Source organism: Gossypium hirsutum, chromosome D08 (genome assembly GCF_007990345.1).
Source record: "Gossypium hirsutum isolate 1008001.06 chromosome D08, Gossypium_hirsutum_v2.1, whole genome shotgun sequence".
NCBI lineage: Eukaryota > Viridiplantae > Streptophyta > Magnoliopsida > Malvales > Malvaceae > Gossypium > Gossypium hirsutum.
The window spans coordinates 50,521,780-50,540,598 of NC_053444.1; the positions used below are offsets into that span (position 1 = coordinate 50,521,780).

The 18,819-nt window shown below is 32.2% G+C and overlaps 1 protein-coding gene across 1 annotated transcript; it reads right to left on the reverse strand.

The window, feature by feature from the left end:
* Positions 1 to 299: 299 nt before the first annotated feature.
* LOC107900913 (ATPase GET3A) lies at positions 300 to 4,007 on the reverse strand. Its single transcript, XM_016826692.2, has 7 exons — positions 3,552 to 4,007; positions 3,123 to 3,247; positions 2,410 to 2,560; positions 2,025 to 2,135; positions 1,021 to 1,159; positions 798 to 913; positions 300 to 718 (listed from the first exon to the last, which is right to left on the reverse strand). Exons 1-7 carry the CDS (start codon positions 3,810 to 3,812, stop codon positions 557 to 559), a joined length of 1,065 nt encoding a protein of 354 aa, XP_016682181.2. The 5' UTR covers positions 3,813 to 4,007; the 3' UTR covers positions 300 to 556.
* Positions 4,008 to 18,819: the final 14,812 nt, after the last annotated feature.

Sequence of the window (18,819 nt, forward strand, 5' to 3'; positions counted from 1 at the left end):
ATAATTAAAAAATATTATAATAATTTACGTAATTAAAAAACTAAAAAAATGTAATAATTTGTATAAAAGAATAATGTTTTATGTAATTGAATTAATTGTATAATTATATAATACATTACTAAATGGTAATAGTTTAGGTAATTAAATAATATTTTATATAATTGGAATGGATGAAAAACTTATTTTAAAAAATTATCCTCTAAATATCAAAATTATGAGGGGGTTTTTTTTTTATTAGGAAAACCCAAATAGTCCATGCTGAAAACCATAGTAAAGCTAGCTAGTCGAAAGAAAAAATATAGTTTAAGAAAATCCTTTCATAACACTAATATAATGGCAACATCTAATACATGTCAATGGTGAAAATGCAATGTTTAAAGAATTTCTTTTCTCTAAAATTAAATTATGCTTATGTAAACATTATTCAGCAACACAAATAGAATGCTAAATTCTGTTTCAATCGACAATGTCACATGATATCATGCGATGCCGAGCGAATCGGCAAACTGAAAAGACCATACGAAGTCATATAGAACACCATTCAGACCTTTCCATCTCATTTTCGGAGTTTCTCAAGTTCTGCTTCAGCTTCTGATATCTGTACCTTTAACATTGATATTCTTCGCTCAAGATCTTCAACCGTTCCTCTTTTACACAAGGGTTGATATGGTGAAAGAAAATGACGTGAAAATGATTTCAGAGCTTCAACCCCAGTAACCTGTTATAAACCCATACAAATTGACAATTTGATTGTATATTTACAAACTAAAATGGTCACACAGTATACTGGAACTCACCTCTTGTGGGAGCAGTGGCAGCTTCGTGATGTTAAAGTCATCGTATAACATGTAAAACTGGTCAATGTACTTTTGCTGCATCTTCATTCTCGCTTTTAATAACTTGGACTCGACATCTTCAATTAAAACACAGGCCAATTGATGGTAAGCTTTTTATTTAAGCAATAACTGTAATGGCGGAGAAAGGGAAAATGAGAGATATAGTACGCAAGTAAAAGCGTACCTTCATCATCGAAAATTACTTGGTTGATGATGATATTGTGTGTATCTATCTCAAACTTGGCGAGTTCCTGCACCAGTCTCTCTGTTTCGTATAGAGAGAGGAACTCCGGAATGCAAACGCAGATGAAGGTTGTCATGTCCTGCCAATAAGGAAAGTGTATTATACCAAAAGCATGAGCACCTCGAGAAACTTCGATTGAGATAGAATAAAACCCAGAAAGTAGAGGTCCTTCGAAGTTGCAAACTTCAAGAAACCAGAAATGGAAAATGAAAGTTAAGAGAAAAAAGAATTTGCTTCCCAACACACTTCACAAGTTCTAATATTTGTATGTTTAAGAGGTATTTCGGTAACTTCACGATGAAAAGTGAGAACCAAGTAAGAGAACTGTATCGAGCATATATCTCCACGTATAGCCACGGCTTTCCTCCTCTCCGAGTATATCATGATGGCCAAATTTAGTATATGCTAGATTACTCTACTTCATTAGTCAGAAAGCACGGCAACCAACTATGTTGTTTATAAAGGGGATAAATCTCAAATTTATACATGAACTTCGATCCAATATGTAATGCTATACATGAACTTTCATATAGTGCAATTATCTACATGAAACTTTGATTTTGGTTTCAATTGTACACGTTTTGAAATTAAATACATCCATTTATTTTAATGTTGGATAAATATAATTGTTTGTGTATGCATGATGTATACGTAAAATGGAGTTCTGTCAAAACAATGTTAGTAATTTGTGAAAATTGAATCGAATCAGAATTTCAAGTATAAAATTGAACATTAAACTAAAGTTTGTGTGTGATATTGATTCATCCCTCTAGAAAGTTCTTAATATGCTAAGATAGAAAGTCCGAGAGCTTAATGCAAGCACTGCCTCTGGTGGCTTGCAGGCAGATTGTTGTCAATTTTCCAGTTATATTTCATCATATACCGGCCGATCAAAAAATAGAACAGAAAATTTAATAGGAAAGTATTAGATAATGGGAATTTACCGGGTCTTTAAACTGCTTATTAACTTGTTCGATCACATCTTTCATGCCTTCAAGCCTCCCCAAAATTGCATCCTCCCCGAATTCATCATCCATCCCAAAAAGACGGGTCATCTGCCATAATGAGTTTCAGACTTTATGAGCTACAACCTAAAGAAAGCCAAACAGGAAATAGTAGCGATCGGTAACAGTTGTGCGTTGACAAGTGAGCTACAAAAAGAGTGAATGTGATATCCCAATGCCATACAAACTTTACAATGATATAGAAGACGAACTCAGGAGAAAGTATTGAACGAACTGATCACTAGAAATAAGGTATTCAAGAAAGATTAGTAGTTTTTTTTTTCCTAGAAATGCTGCTAAAGGATAATATAAAATTTTATTATACCTGACTCAATAAGCCACCAAATTTGCTTTTTAATGACATCATTTTTGCGAGCCCCTTCTCTAATGTAGAAGGAAACTGTAAAAGCCGAAGAGTATGTCCAGTTGGTGCAGTGTCGAATACAATGCAAGAATAATCCATTGTTTGTACCAATCTGCAGGAAAAGGATTACATTCAGACAACAAAAGATCAAAAGGCGGATGAAAAAAACACCGGCAGAAGGCAACAAAGTGCATGCAAAAAAAAAAGTTTAAAAAGAAAGAAACCATCATAATTAATCTAAAATATTTGGGGAAAGAAGGGGTAATTTTCAAATAAATCCTACTATCATCAACCGGTGGAAATGAGGATATAAACAGTACAAAACAAGCAAAGTCCTCGATTTGACCACTCTATTTTATTTAGGTCACATTTGAATAAAAGAATTATAACTTTCAAAGCTAAAACCTAGAGAATGCGTTCAATCAGCACTGCTGATCAGTAATATTTCCTAAACAAGAAATGTCGTAGTGAATGCCCTTTTTGAGACTGGCTAATTAAGAACACACTGAGAGAGAAAGTTGAAAGCCTTATAATAAAACATCCATAGCAACCATTACCTTGTTTGAAAAAAATATCAATATAAAAAAAACCCCAAAAGAAGCAATAAACAGCTAATGCATCTCAATGATTTATCTCACAATCAAAGCATCAAACAGAAGGAGAAGATGTCTTACTTAAGCATCTCAGCAAAGCTCATTGCCTCATCAATTCCTGGAATTGCATTTGCCAAGTCAGAAAATAAACTATCCATTCCTTCAGGTCCATTCACATCTTCGTTTTCCACAGTAGGATCCACTTCCTATTATGATCATTAATAGTAAACAAGGGACAAAATAGTGACAAAAATCGGAAAAATCAAATTATGAAGTTTTACCAACACAGAAGCCAAGCATTAAGCAGGGTGAATCGATTACCAGGTTACAATGAAAAATCATACTTCGTTTCAAGTGAAAGAAGTTAAAATTGGAGAATTTTTGGACTAGGTATTTGCAATCAAACTCAAAACAGGACAAATCTCAAAACCCCGAATTTACAAAAAGAAAAAGAAAAAGGGAAAGCAAATCCACGAATAGCCAGAAAGCAAAACTAAATAAGAAGGGTACCATGGCATATAAATTGTTGAAGCCATTGACCAAAGTGGGAATCTTAGTGAATCGTTGTTGGAAAGCATCGCTGAGATTATGAGCAGGATCGGTGGATATAATCAAGACAGAGGATCGGACCCGAGCCAGAAGGATGGAAAGAATCGAGCTACAAGTGGTTTTACCAACACCTCCTTTGCCACCAACGAAAACCCATTTCAAGCTATCTTGGTCCAGTATGTTCTGGATAGTTGCCTCTGGTAATTCATGATTCTCTGCCATTTTTTTTCTAACACACTTCGCTTCTCCTTCTTTTCTCGGAAAAGAATTTGAAGCACCCAGAAAATCTAGGAAGGAAATCGAAGTTTATATTTGTCGGAGGCTTTTCTTTTCTTGGTTTCGTGTTTTCAAAACAAAGCACAAATCCAACTCGTCTAAAGTTCGTCGTAGGACTCGATTTGTGTCCAAGCGGCGGATGAAAAATCTAATTGAATAGAGATTTATTTTATTTAGGTTAATTTAACCTATAGTCCCTATACTCTTAGGACCTTTAAAATTTAGTCTCTTTACTTTAATAATTGAAATTCAACCGGTAACATTGTTAATAACTTACACAAATGTGTAATATTTTAATATTCAAAGTTTCAATTTAAAAATTAAATTTCAATTGATAATATATAATTAAATTTTAAAAAATAATTAACAATCAAATCAAATAAGTAAAAGGAGTAAATTCAAAAGTAGAGATAATAAATTTAAAAAATCCAAAGAGTACAGGAAATGAAAGTATAATTAGACATTTTATTTATTGAAATTCATTATAAATCTCTATTAATGATATATATTATTTTTAAAATGTTTTATACAAAAAATTCTTTTTCTATAAAATGCCTAACCAAATCTACTTAAACATGTTTAAATACAAATCTTCTTTATTGCTATAATAATATCAGTCGCAACTAAATCAAGGGCGAAGTTAGAAATTTTTTTTTAGAGGAGGCCGAAATTAAATTGTAATTTTTATAATAGTAAAAATACAATTTCATCATTTTAATAGCTTATATATTTATAATTTTAAAAGAATTAAATCAAATTTTTATCATTTCGCACTGACGTGGATGTAATTTCGGGGAAAATAGCCCATTCCGGTAAATAATAAAATATCGGGCCCATTTCGGTAAATTTTAAAAAAATAGGGCTTTTTTGGTATTTTGCCCTGAAGTTGTGCATACTTATAATTTTCAAAAAGTAGATTATGATATTTTTTTTAGTTTTTTTTATTATAAATTTTTGAATTTTGAGATTTATTTATTTATGATCTTTTTAGATTTGTTATATTTTTAAAAATTTTAAGTGAAATTTTTATTTTTTTTACATGTGGCAACGTATCATTAGTTGGTTTGAATTTTTTTAACGAAAAATTGAGATTTGTAATGAGATAACAAAATGAAAATATAAAAGCTAAATTAATACAAAAAAAATAAAGTATAAGGGCCAAACTAATAAAAATCAGTACAACTACCAAAGTAATAATTTAACTATAGTACATGAATCAAAAAAGATATTAAGCGAAGATAAAACTTGGTTAATTCCCTTTAGTGAAAAAAATCAATTTTATTTTATTTCTTCTATTAATTTAAAAATTAATATTTTTAAGTTGATTTAAATTAATATTTAATACAATCTTTCTGCACCGTAATTTAATTACAATATGTCACTATTTGAACAAAATAATTTACAATTGTTTTTCTTTAATCCTAAAAAACTTGAAATGGGCAGCTCCGGAAAGTGGATGGGTTAAACTTAATACAAATGGTGTAGTCTCGCTTAGCTCTTATTCGGCTGCGATTGGAATAGTCATAAGAGATGCTAATGGTAATTAATTTTGTGGTTATTCGATGACATTAGGCAAAGATGAAGTATTCAGGATTGAAGCAAGGTCTATGTTAGAAGGACTTCGACTAGCTTGGGACAAAGATTATCGACAGGTTGAGCTTGAGTCTGATAATGCTCTGTTAATGGAATTAATTTTAGCTGATAAATCTATTAATAGTCATATTATGGAACTACAGACCATTCACAAGTTGATATAAAGGAATTGGAAAGTATGTATCCATCATATTTCTAGACTTCACAATGAAGTTGCAAGCTTTATGGCTAAGCATACTACTATAGGGTTCACAAGTATTCAGGTGTTTTTCGAACCTCCTCAAACTGTGAGGGGTTTAGTTCAAAAAGATATTATGGATTGTTGATTCTATGCTTGTTATTGTAATTGCCTAGTGCGGTTTTATTTACCAAAAAAGACCCACAATGTTTACCTCTTATACATGGTCTATGAATTAAATTTTAAATTATGTTAAAAATATTAGTTTTTAAATTTCTGACTAACTACAAACTCATTGACATTATTATTATTGTGAGGGTTTGAATATACACGAGCGCATAATATTCACAATTTTTTATTAAAGTAATATTAGTAAAACTTAACTAGTTGAAGTTTAAGCAATTCATAACTTACTTTAGGAAGTATATAAAAATTGTTATAAGTCATTTGATATAATGGATGTCCATAACCCTTAATTTCATCCTATTATAACCCCTAAAAAATAAATGTCCATAATCTCTAAATTCATTATCTTGTAACCCTTAAATCATTTATAGGGTACTTTAATGTTGATCCATAATGCTTTGTAACTTATGGTTTTTGAATCATCCTTTCATCTTCTATTCTTCTCACTTGTTCATTTTATATTTCTTTTAGTTTTATAATATGTTATCAACATGAACATTTATAAGTTCATAATGAAGTTCACGTTATTTCGATCACATATAACTTGCCCATAAAACTCCCATTGAACTATATACAGAATGCGTATTTTCATCATTGTTTTAATTTGTTCATCATACTTCTATACTAATTTTTTTAAAGGTTATTGAAAGAAATTTCAATTATTTCAATTTGTGTTAATTTATATCTTGTCTTCTTGACCTAGATAATTTGCATAAAATTTGATATTATTTTATTTATTTATGTTACATTGTTGCTTGGTTTATTATATATGGGCCATGTGGTAGTTTGAGATTTCATGTTGACATGTGCATTAAGTTCCCAATTTTATTTAAAATGTGCTTGATTTGACATTTTCTATAAGCAGCTCTTGAAATTCTTGATGGTTGACTATTACCTCTTTTACTGTTATTACTGTTCGTAGTTTTTTTTCTTTAATTTGTTCATTTATATTGGAAGTTACCACGATCATTTCAACTTGATCCAGTAAATCTGGTTAATTATTTATCATTATGCATTGATAAAATATAATATATTTTTTAATGCATTTAATCTAGTTATAATCACTAAATTTTACGGGCTAGCAAGGTTAGTACATGCTCACTTGTATAAAGATTATCAAACCTCACAAAGCATTTTTCTTTCAAGCATTTGCACCTGACAATTTCTTTATGGGTTTCTATACCTCCATCTTTGTTCTATTTGCAGCAATGGGAATAATATCTTTAAAATTGTTTACTCCTTTTATTTGTCGTTGTAATTGAGGATGTGGTTAGAGATGTACTAATAACTATTATCATGGTGGTTATAATAGTGGTACTTCTAACCACTAGAAAAAGAATAATAATGAAAAATAAAAAAATTGTGCTCAAAATATTTGAAGGTTATTGAAAATTCATGCTACCGATGTGGTATGAAAATACATTGATCACGTACTTGTCGTACATTTAAGCACCTAGTAAAATTTTATCAAAGAATCCATAAAAAAAATAAGAAAGGAAACAATATTAAGTCAAATTTATTTATCTCAAAATGATGAAATGGAGGATAATTTTCGAAAAAAAAAATTTATTATGATGCTAAAGCTAACCATGCATACAAGGATGTTGATTCTAAAGGCCTTAATGATATAACTCATTTGTATGTTTTTAATTTTCTCTCATAAGAAATAATTTTATGTATTTTCCTATGACCATTTGCAATATTTCTTAAAAAATATTGTCTTTTAAAGAAAAATATGAATTTTTTTTGTGTTCTTTTCTTAAACCCAAAAATAAAGACATATGTCACGTAGATTTTGCTACAACATATTCTATCTTTTAGGTAAATACCAAAGTAATAAAAGGCTCCAGATGAGCTATGATAATATTATTTCAAAGGTAAAATATATTATAGATGATGCATTGTTTTCATCTAAGTCTCAAATAAATTTAGCTTTATAGATATTCGCTAAAATGGATATCATATCGAGACTATAAATGAGAAAAAAAATATTGAATATCTATATATATATATTGAATGTGAAAAGAAATATGTTTTGGAAAGACTACCTGCTTTTTCATAAAGTTTATATTATACATATATTAGTAAAATTGAGACACATGTTACTACAAACCAGAAGTTTGTAGAAGTACCACATACTTTTACTATTTGACATGACTGATTAAGCCATCCCAAATCATATATGATGCAAAAATTAATCAAAAATTCATATAGATTTTCATTAAAGAACTAGAAGATTCATTAATTTAAAAAAATTCTCATGTGTTGTTTGTTCTCAATGAAAATTGATTATTAGAAACTCACTAGCTAAAGTTGAGATTTAATGTTTTGCATTTCTGAAATGAATATGGGTCCATTCATCCACCATGTGGATGGTTTTAGTATTATATAATTTTGGTAGATGCATCTACAAAATAATCACATATGTGATATCAACTTGCAACATATTGTTTGCGAGATTGTTTGCTTAAATAATTAATTTCAAATCATGCAATTAAGACAATTCATTTTGCTAATGTTGGTGAGTTTACATCCCAAGTTTTCAATTATTATTGTATGTCAAATGGGATAAAAAAAATTGAAAATCTTGTGTCTTATGTTCACACACAAAACAATTTATCGAACACCTCTAATAGCTAGGTCATTACTTATGAGAACAAAACTCCATGTTACTGCTTGGGGATATGCTATTTTGCATGTAGCAACACTTTGCGCATTAGGCCAACAAGTTATAATAAATACTCCCCATTACAATTGACTTTTGGTCAATAGCTAAATATTTCCCATCTTAGAATTTTCGAATGTGCGGTATATGTTCCAATTGTTCCACCACAACGCACAAAGAAAAGTGAGTCCTCATGGGAGGTTGGGAATGTACATTAATATAAATCTCCTTCTGTTAATAAATATCTTTGAGATATTAATTGGAGATTTAGTTATGACATAAGTTGTCAATTATTATGAGATAGTTTTCCAACATTAGGGAGAGAGAATAAAAAGTTGTATGAATAAAATACTTGGAATAAATTATCATTATCTAAGATCCTCATAAAACTCAATGTGAACCAAAAGTTTAGTAGATAATTTATTTTATAAATAAACTGTCAGATTCATTTACTGGCCTAAAGAGAATTACAAAATCTCACATACCAACTAAAAATGCTCAAATACAAATTGATGTCCCAATAAGGCAAATTGTTAGTGTAAAAAAAATAATACATGCCTAAAGCATGAAAGACCAGTCGGTTCCAAAGATAAAAATCTCGTAAAAGGAAAGGAGTAAATATTCAAGATGGTCATATTGTGGAGGTAAGTGCCCAAGAAGAGGCCAAAGATATAACTGATAATAATAACCCCAAAAGAGGTTCAGGTACTTGAAAATTGTAACATCTTATTACCCAAATTGACTCGGGATTTTGAAAACTAAGATTTAATTGAACGGGCTAGGAAATTACCGAGCTCCGGTGGGAGATTAGAAAATTTAATGGCTAAAATATGAACAGTTAGATCCCAATTTTGGTTCGGTTAGGATGGAACTAGTTGGTCCCATAGTAGGAGACAAAATGATTAAAAATGTACGGTGGTGGAAATCGGTGGAAATCATGCCAAAGGAGTATATAAATAAGTAGGCGCATATGAAGATAGGATTCTTAAAATCCATTTTATACATTCTTCTTCCGGTGGCATCATCTTCTCCAGTTACCCTGATAGAAAGAGAATTCAATTGAAGAAAGCTCAGCATGCGACGATTGTTGTGTAAGTTGAAGTCTAGAAGTGGATAAATTTAGTAATTGGCAAGTTTTCTTACCTCTTTTTACTTATGGATTGAAGAGTTACAGTAAGAACTCTTAAATTGTAACAACCCAATTTTGAGTCTAGTTGGAACAATGGTTTCGGGACAAAAAAATCCGATGAGGAAAATTATTTTAATATTATTTTTGGTATTTAAAACATGTGATTAAATGTGTGAAAGTTACGTAAAGAAATTTTACTGTTTGAATGCTTAATTCAGTAAAAATGACTAAATCGCGTAAAGCGTAAAAGTTGTGTTCTATAAGGTAAAAGTGTCTAATAGCTATACAAAATTAAATTTTAAGTCCTTATATGGTAATTAGACCTTAAATGGTGATATTGGAATGTGTTGGCTTGGCATTTTTGAAATTAGTAATATTTTATAAGGTTATAAAGGTAAAATAATTAATAATGATAAAATAACATAAGAATTATATGTCCATCTTCTTCACAAAAACACTTCAACTGATTCTAACCTGGAGAAACCATAGCTAGGGTTTAGCCATGCTTATTTTGCTTGATTGGTAAGATATTTTGTCTCTTTTTTAATTATTTCTATATTTTTGAGATCGTTGCTTCATGTTCTAGCTAGCCCATGCCCTAATTTTTGAATTGGTTGATGAATTTGTGAGTTTCCATTGATGATAGCTTGATTTTTTTGAATGTTGGTGATGGAAAATGAATAATTTTTGATAGATTAATATGTTTTGTAAAGTGATTTTTGACAAAAATGTCAAATAGGGATTAAATTGTGAAATATGCAAATTGAGTGGTTAAAATGTGAAATAAAGAAATTTTTCGACTGCTAGGGGCACTATAGTAATTTGGCTAAGCTTGGGTTATATTTAATTGTGTGAATTTTGTGTATTTGTGAAATAGGGACTAAATTGAATAAATGTGAAACCTTAAGGGATAAAGTGAAAAAATATCCAAATAGGTATTTTTGGATGAAATTGAATGAATAGGTGATTAAGTGAGTTGAATTTGAATTCATATAGATCAAGAAAGAAAGAAATAGAATTTAGATCAGGGGAAATCGAAAGTTGACGAGTAGTTGTGTAACACCCCGAACCCGAAACCGACACCGGAGTCGAACACGAGGTGTTAACTGGCTTTAACCCCTTACAAAATTTATTTTTCCAGACACTGCCCAATCTGTGTACTAGTCGTTTTAAAAATCATATCTTGAGTTTCGTAACTCGAAAATCAGTTTCGTAATTTTTCCCAGAAACTAGACTCATGTGCCCATCTATGTATTTTTTTCTAGAATTTTTGGTTGGGCCAATTAGTACAGTTTATTAGTCAAAGTCCCCCAAGTTGCAGGGGTCGACTACACTGACCTTTGCCCATTACGACTTGGATATCTCCCTGCACGGGGCTTCAATACTGATGTCGTTTGTTTCTATGAAAACTAGACTCAGAGAGGAATCTGTACATATATGGTACGACCCCCAATTATCTCTGGTTAATTTATAATGAATTTCCAAAGTCGGAGCAGGGAATCCAGAAACCGTTCTGGCCCTGTCCCACAAAAATCTGATTATCTCTTAATATACTGCCCATATGATCTTTTCGTTACTTCCTCATGAAAGCAGACTCATCGAGCTTCGATTACATAATTTATTCATCAATTAATTCCACTCCTACTATTTTTAGTGATTTTTCAATCTCATGACACTGCTGCTGCCAGCATCTGTTACGAAAGTAACTAGGTCCATTTCATGCCTACCCTTGATCCAACTCAATCGAACATTCGTGCCATTTTCGCATGGCTTAAAGTTTACATGCCATAATTCAAACACAACGTACTAGCTTATACATGCCAAAATGATCTTCTAAGCACACTAAGAAGAAAGTACCAAAACTTGCTATCCGGTGTGATGACTTCGATGACGGCCCGACCCCGCAAAAATAGATGAGTCCAAGCAACCTATAATGGGTGACAAGGAAACACCGGGTGAGTTTATAACTCAGTAAGTCATAAGCAATGCACTACTATATATCAATAACATTATCACAAGAGGGAACAAAATGGAATGAGACAATTTACTCCATCCATACCGAACCATACCATAGTTCCTCCAACCTATCGATTCAATTTCATATCAATTCATGCATTCACAATCCATACACTCATCAATAGGACATTGAAGCATTTTCATAAATCAATTTATTTTCGTTACAATCAAACAACAAAACGGCCTTTCACCCATCCTACGATAAATTTTTATGTCCGTGACTTCAAGTATAGTTGTCACATAGGTTCAACTTACCGAGCTCAACACCAAGTATAAGCATAGCACATATTAGCCATGTACTCAAGACACTTACCCGATCCGCTGTCCGCGATCGACTCAATAGTGTCGCACACATAGTGTCCATAATGATTCACGAATGTATATTGAGCCCGCACACTCAGTGCTATATAATCAACTCGCACACTTAGTGCCACGTAATCAAATCGCACACTTAGTGCTACATAGTCAGACTCGCACACTTAGTGCCGCATGGTCAATTCGCACACTTAGTGCATCATATTCATTTCGCACACTTAGTGCAACATAGTCGAATCGCACACTTAGTGCTGTACAATTTAATCCCGCGCACTTAGCGCCAATCTCATGGTCATAAATGGTTATCCCGCACGTTTAGTGCCGAGATCAACAACTCAGTACATCTTACCTCTTTTCTTTCATTCAACAATTTCATCATCATATACGTACATGCATATATATATATATAAATATATGTGTATATTTATTCATTCCATTCAGCATCAATACATACACATTATGACCATTTGAAATAATACCAACTACATGCTTAATGACTTACCTCGTGTTGGGTAAGACGGTTCCAACTCGGCTACTCGATAACCTTTTCTTTGCCTTTGCTCGATTCACCTCCTTTAGCTCCTTGAGCTAAATCAATAATTTAACTAGTTTAACCACCTTGCTAAATATTTACAATCCAATTTCACATGTATATGTATGTTAGTATATTCGGCTAATAACCTCATGCAACAACCAAAGCCGAATCAACTAAATATACTTATGTATATACACATATATCATCATCGAAATCACCTAAGCTTAGACATCAATTTTTAATTTCAAGCAAGTTGCCGAATGCAACCTTACTAAATTTTCATGGATTCAATATACCATTACCATGAAATCAAAAACCAAAAATTCATAGACAATTTAGGAAAATCACATTGCAAAATCTCAAATTCAAACAAAAACCATGGTCGAAATGCATGTATACATGTACAATGTCAACTATAACATCATTTAAACACCTAACTTCATCTCATGAACACTTAATCAAGTTTCCCTAATCTAGCATATTTTCACATCTATTTGTAACATCATGTAAGTCCACATATAACTACATTTCCTAAGTTCCACATCTTAATGCCCATTATAGCCACTCCCATAATCTACATTTAAAAATCGGCAACACCCACATTCAACTATCTTAGTCGAATACTCCTCAATACTTAGACTAAAGTATGCACATTAAACTTAATACAACTTTCATTATTCCTTTCATGTTTCGGTCAATTATTCAAATTACCTCATAACATGAACATTCTTTTCAACTAATCTAGGATGACTCATTCGGCCATAACCAAGAACCACTTTTCATACAAGGACAAAACAAATCAATTGAACCTCCCATTTAAACCCCTTTCTATCTTCTACTTACTCAATAATACATGTTTCTTAGTTCATATTCATCTATAACCATTTCAAATCACATACTACAAAACATCATCACTTTGGCATATAAGAACATAACCAAAGGTTTCTTGCAACACAACTCAAAAATCAACACATGGGTCATGTTATGAGCATCAAAACAACTCAACTTCACAAAAAAAATGCCAAAAGAACCACATGATATCATACCTTAATCTATAAACTCACTTGGCCGAATGTCCTAGCTTCCATTTTTTTTTCTTTTTTTTTTCCTTATGGTTTCGGCAAGATGATAGAAAAGATGAAGGAACTTTGTTTTTATCACCACTTACTAATATAAATTTATTATACATAATTCCCACCAAATATAAAAAAATGGAGACAAGGGAACACCATAATGCATGCTTGTGTTGGCCGGCCATTCACATTCAAAAATGGTCTATTTGACATGCAAGTCCACTCTTTTTGGTACATGCACTAATAGACCATTTTAAATTGGACTATCATATTTTCTCCATGTCTCAAATCGATCCCTATTAACAATTTTCTCATGCAATTGGTAAAATTAGGGAATGAAACTTCCACATACTCATGTTCACACATAATAAGCACAGAATATAGCAATTAATTATTTTTTTACGACTCGGTCTTGTGGTCCCGAAACCACTTTTCGACTAGGGTCACATTAGGGCTGTCACAAGTTGACTCGATCCGTTCGTTTCCATACGAGGTAAGTTCATAAGTAAATAAATGTTTTTGAATTTAAATGTATATGTTTTATACATTGTCGAATTTGATTTGTATATAGATATACATTGCCGAATTTGAATTGTTTATAGATATACATTGCTGAATTTGATTTGTATATGGTTATAAATTGCCGAATTTGATTTGTATATGGATATAAATTGCCGAATTGATTTGTATGTAGATATACATTGCCAAATTTGATGCGTATATGGATATATATTGTCGAATTAATTTGAGCATTGGATGGCTGGTTTCGTGCATGAATTGATTTAATTACGAAGTCGAAAGCTCCGAATGAACCTTAGTAAATGTATTGGATATTGATGTCATGATATTAGGACTTCTGAGGTGTGATTTCGTGTAAGACCATGTCTGGGCTATTGGCATCGATTTGAGATTTCGTGTAAGACCATAGCTGGGCTATTGGCATCGATATGAGATTTCCATGTAAGACTATGTATGGGACATGGCATTCGTACGATACATTATGTATGAGTTTTCCCAAGTACCCTTAGTGTTCCAAGTGGTTCAACGGGTAATCCAAAGATTATGTCAAAGAAAAGACAATGTATGATCATGTTGAAAGGATACAGGTATGTACAAAAAATTCATGAGTAATGAACTCGGTGTATATTGGATTTATTGGCAAGAATGTAAATGAGTAAGTCATACTTATGAGAATGATCTTGTGATGACGTTGTAATTATAGGTCTATACTTAAGAGGTATAAATATGTGGTAAATTCGATTGATGAATGTGTGAGGCTTTTAGGCCAAATTAAATTGAGACATGATATGTTTAAGTCTTTGTTGTTGATGTATAGGTGAAATTGACCAATGAATGGCATGTGAATATATGATAATAATTAGCTATTGGAATGGCTAGTTATGGATATGCTTTGGTGTTATGTCTGTCGAAATAAATGTTAATATAAAGAAATCATGAAAGAGTAAAATTTGTAATAAAACAGTTTTGGACAGCAGCAGTTGTATAACTTTAAAAAACTCACCAAAAATTGTGGAAATCACATTAGAGGTTGAATAAGACATGAAATTAAAGCTTATTCAGTTTAGTTTCACATAGAAGAAACGGTATAAGCAAAAGAATCTCATATTATGAGATATTTGAATTTTTGTGAGATAATGTCAGAATGATTTTGGAATCCCCTATTCTAACTTTGGAAAATCATTAAAAAATGTATAAAAAGAACTATGGGTTAGAATTTATATGATTAAAATTATTAATAAGTATATTTTTAAGAGAAACAAATGAGAACATCACCCGAATTCCGTGCTAAGAGATAATTAATTTTTAGAGAAGAAAGGTCGGAACTGTCAGACAGCAGAATAGAGACGACTTTGAAGAATTAACTGTACTTATTGGCTAAACTAAAAATTCTGAAAATTTTATGGTAAAAAGATATGTGATCCTAGTTTCGGGAAAATTAAGCAGATCTTAATTTGGAGTTCCGTAGCGCAAGATATAAATAATTTAGTGACTATAACTCGAGTAGACAGCTTGATGTGAACATGAGTAAATGGTGGAACTATGTGCAATTATGATTGTATTATCTTGAGAACATATTGTGAGGATTGGTAAAAGCATGTTAACAGATTACTTATAATTTAAATACCAACTTACTAAGCTATATAGCTTACCCCCTTTCTTTCTTTTTCCTATATTGTCACAGATACTAGCCCGGGTTGGAGATCGTCTGAGATTCTATCACACTATCAAGCTGTTGATCGGTATCAACATATTCAAGCATTTTAAATTTATGGCATTTATAGGGAGTTAATCATTTTGTGTATGAGTTATTATGTTTTGGCCAAATGTTTTGACTTGTAATGGTTAAAGGTTTGATTTATCTGTAGCCACGTAACTTGGCTTATATTGGCTAATTGGTTGTAAGCATATATATATTAATTATATGTCAAAGTCTTGTGATTTGAGCTGTGTTTTCATGATACATGATGAGTTGTGGGACCTCAATTGTTGATGACGTCATAAGCAGAGAGTTACACGGGTGTGTCCCGAGCCACATCGGTGTGTGACCCTCCAAAACATGAAAATTTTTTTAGTGTTCCAAAGTTTTCATTTAGTTTCGAACCACTTCTAACGTATGTTTAGGGCCTCGTAGGCCCTTATAAGGGACGGTATGCATGTGTATAAATAGTTTTAAATTGAATGAAATTTTATGGCTTAGTTTTGTATGGTTGCTTGTGTTTAAGACCAGTAATGCCTTGTATCCTGTCCCGGTGTCGGACACGGGTAAGGGGTGTTACATAAATGCTTCCTACAATAATGAATTTTGGGTTTTCGAAGTTTGAATACCCTTAGAATAACTGATAGGTGGTTGTTATGTTAAGTTGTCAAGATAAATGAGACCCTAGCATTTAGGCAAAACGAAGCTGTTGAGAATAAGGAAGCGAGGTGAGTTTCTGCACTCAACCCTAAAAGGCTAAGTATGTTGTAAGGTTTTATGAGTTTATGGGTTTCTGCCATTCTAGTTCAATATGCATGAATTAGCTATGATTCAATGGTATTGCATCCATGAAATGCATTTAATGTATGTAAAGGAATCATTACCGGGTTTAGGCAAAGTTAGGAAGGGAAATGGGATGATTTTGTTAGATATCGTCATACGATGCTGTTGTGTGCACCCATAATGAAGAAGCTCTAAGCCTTGCGGAGGGGACACTGTGTTATTCAAGCATCAATGTTAAGAACAATGAAATGGAGGAATGAAAGGAGTGCAATGGGAAGAGTAAACAAGAAAGATCATGGCTAGGCCATGGGACCAATCGGGGCTATATGTTGAAAGATGCTATGGTATCATATTAAATACGAGTAAAACCATAGCTGAAAGATGTTATGGCATCATGATATAAATGAGTAAGACCATGGTTGAGAGACGCTATGGCATCATAGAAAACAAAACTAAGACCATAGTTGAAAGACCCTATGGCATCCTAGTAGTCGCTAGGACGGTAAACACGGGTTAAACTGTGTAAGACCATAGCTGAAAGATGTTACGTCATCATAGTTGGTCCGACGGGACACTAAATACGAGATAGTCTGCTAGTACATTAAACACGTGATTGTAATACCCCCTACCCGTATTCGTCGCCGAAATAGAGTATGAGGCATTACCAGATTTTATCGAATAAATATTTTTTTTACTTTAAATTCAATATAACCCCTTTATAAATCTCTAATCTTCCCTGCAAATTTTAAACCGAGACCAATCCGACACAACCAATCCATTTCAATATATTTTCAAGATAGATTTATCGTATTCATAAGATAATCTCATCACATACCAAAACTAAAATTTGTTAGCCATACCAATGGCTAACTATACATTCATTTCACATTAACATCTACTTTACTAGCTTATACATGCCATTGATTTCCAAAATAAAGTTTCTTTATATACCGAGATCTTGAGGTTGATAGTGTGATGCGTCTCCGGCCAAATCCGACCTCTGAGCTCTTAACACTACAAAATAGGGGAAAAGGAAACAGGGTAAGCACTTTGTGCTTAGTAAGCTCATGTAACAAGAATTATACTTACCTAATATTTTCAATACAATACAATAAACATTCATACATCCATTCAATACATTATTCCCCTATCATGCACAAACTCAACATTCAAATTAGTCCAATAATTTCCATGTATCAATAATTTATACCATGATTGATGAGCTCATCAATTCCATGATTTCCATTTCCTTGTTATTTTTCCATATTTATCTCGTTGAATTTCTCGGAATTTCGATGGATTTTCAGAGGTACACTTTAGTGTACAAATCTGGGTCCTTCAATTCATATTCATGTGCGCACATTTTCATTTCAAAAAGCACACTCCCGCGAACCTCATCCTTACAGCGGGATTACCAGTCCAGGCTAAATCCCCTGTAATACAAACTCATAGAGTATTGTCGGGATTACCAGTCCAGGCTAAATCCCCTGCAACGACAATTACTCTAATGAGCTTGGATCTGAATTACCAGTCCAGGCTAAATTCAGACCCTAATTCGGATTACCCGTCCGGGCTAAATCCATTTTCCACATATTCTTCGGGAGGGCTATATCAAGATAGGATCACCCGTCCGGGCTAGATCCTTTTTACCATCAATTCCTTTTCAGAGATCCATCGGATTTTCCTTTCATTCAACCGGGATTTATTTTCTCTTTTCATCAAGAATATCAATAATTCATCAATTATCATACAATAAACATCTAAATCATATTCACATCAATAACAAACATTTCAGGCATTTAAGAATATAATTCAAGTTACACGAACTTACCTCGACACTTTTTCTTTTCCTCGATCTTGCTTCGTATTTGAATTTTTCGGATTTGGTGCAAAAATTATGAAAAACCAGCTTGAAGAAACCCTTAGGACGTTTTTTGGCTGATGAGAATGCAGAAAAATAAAGAGAATTCTAAATATTCCACTTTAGTCCTAATTTTTAAAGTAAAATTTGCAATATTCCAATTTTACCCTTAATTCTTCAACTCTCCTGATTTTTCTCAGCGTATGCCACCCAAAATATCTTCTTTTGGGCTTATTTTCAATTTATGTCCCTCTTCATTTAACAATTGAGCTATTTGATCCTTCTAGTAACTTTTACACCTTTTTCAATTTAGTCCTTTTCACTTAATTGACTACCCAAACATTAAAATTTTCTAACGAAATTTTAATACCATATTAATAACACTTCATAAATATTTATAA

Coding starts and splice junctions, on each gene's coding strand:
- LOC107900913 (XM_016826692.2), bottom strand. CDS start 3,812: ATGGCAGAGAATCATGAATTACCAGAGGCAACTATCCAGAACATACTG. Junction 2,136..2,409: donor TTGGTGGCTTATTGAGTCAG/GTATAATAAAAT, acceptor TCATTATGGCAG/ATGACCCGTCTTTTTGGGAT. Junction 1,160..2,024: donor ATAAGCAGTTTAAAGACCCG/GTAAATTCCCAT, acceptor CCTTATTGGCAG/GACATGACAACCTTCATCTG.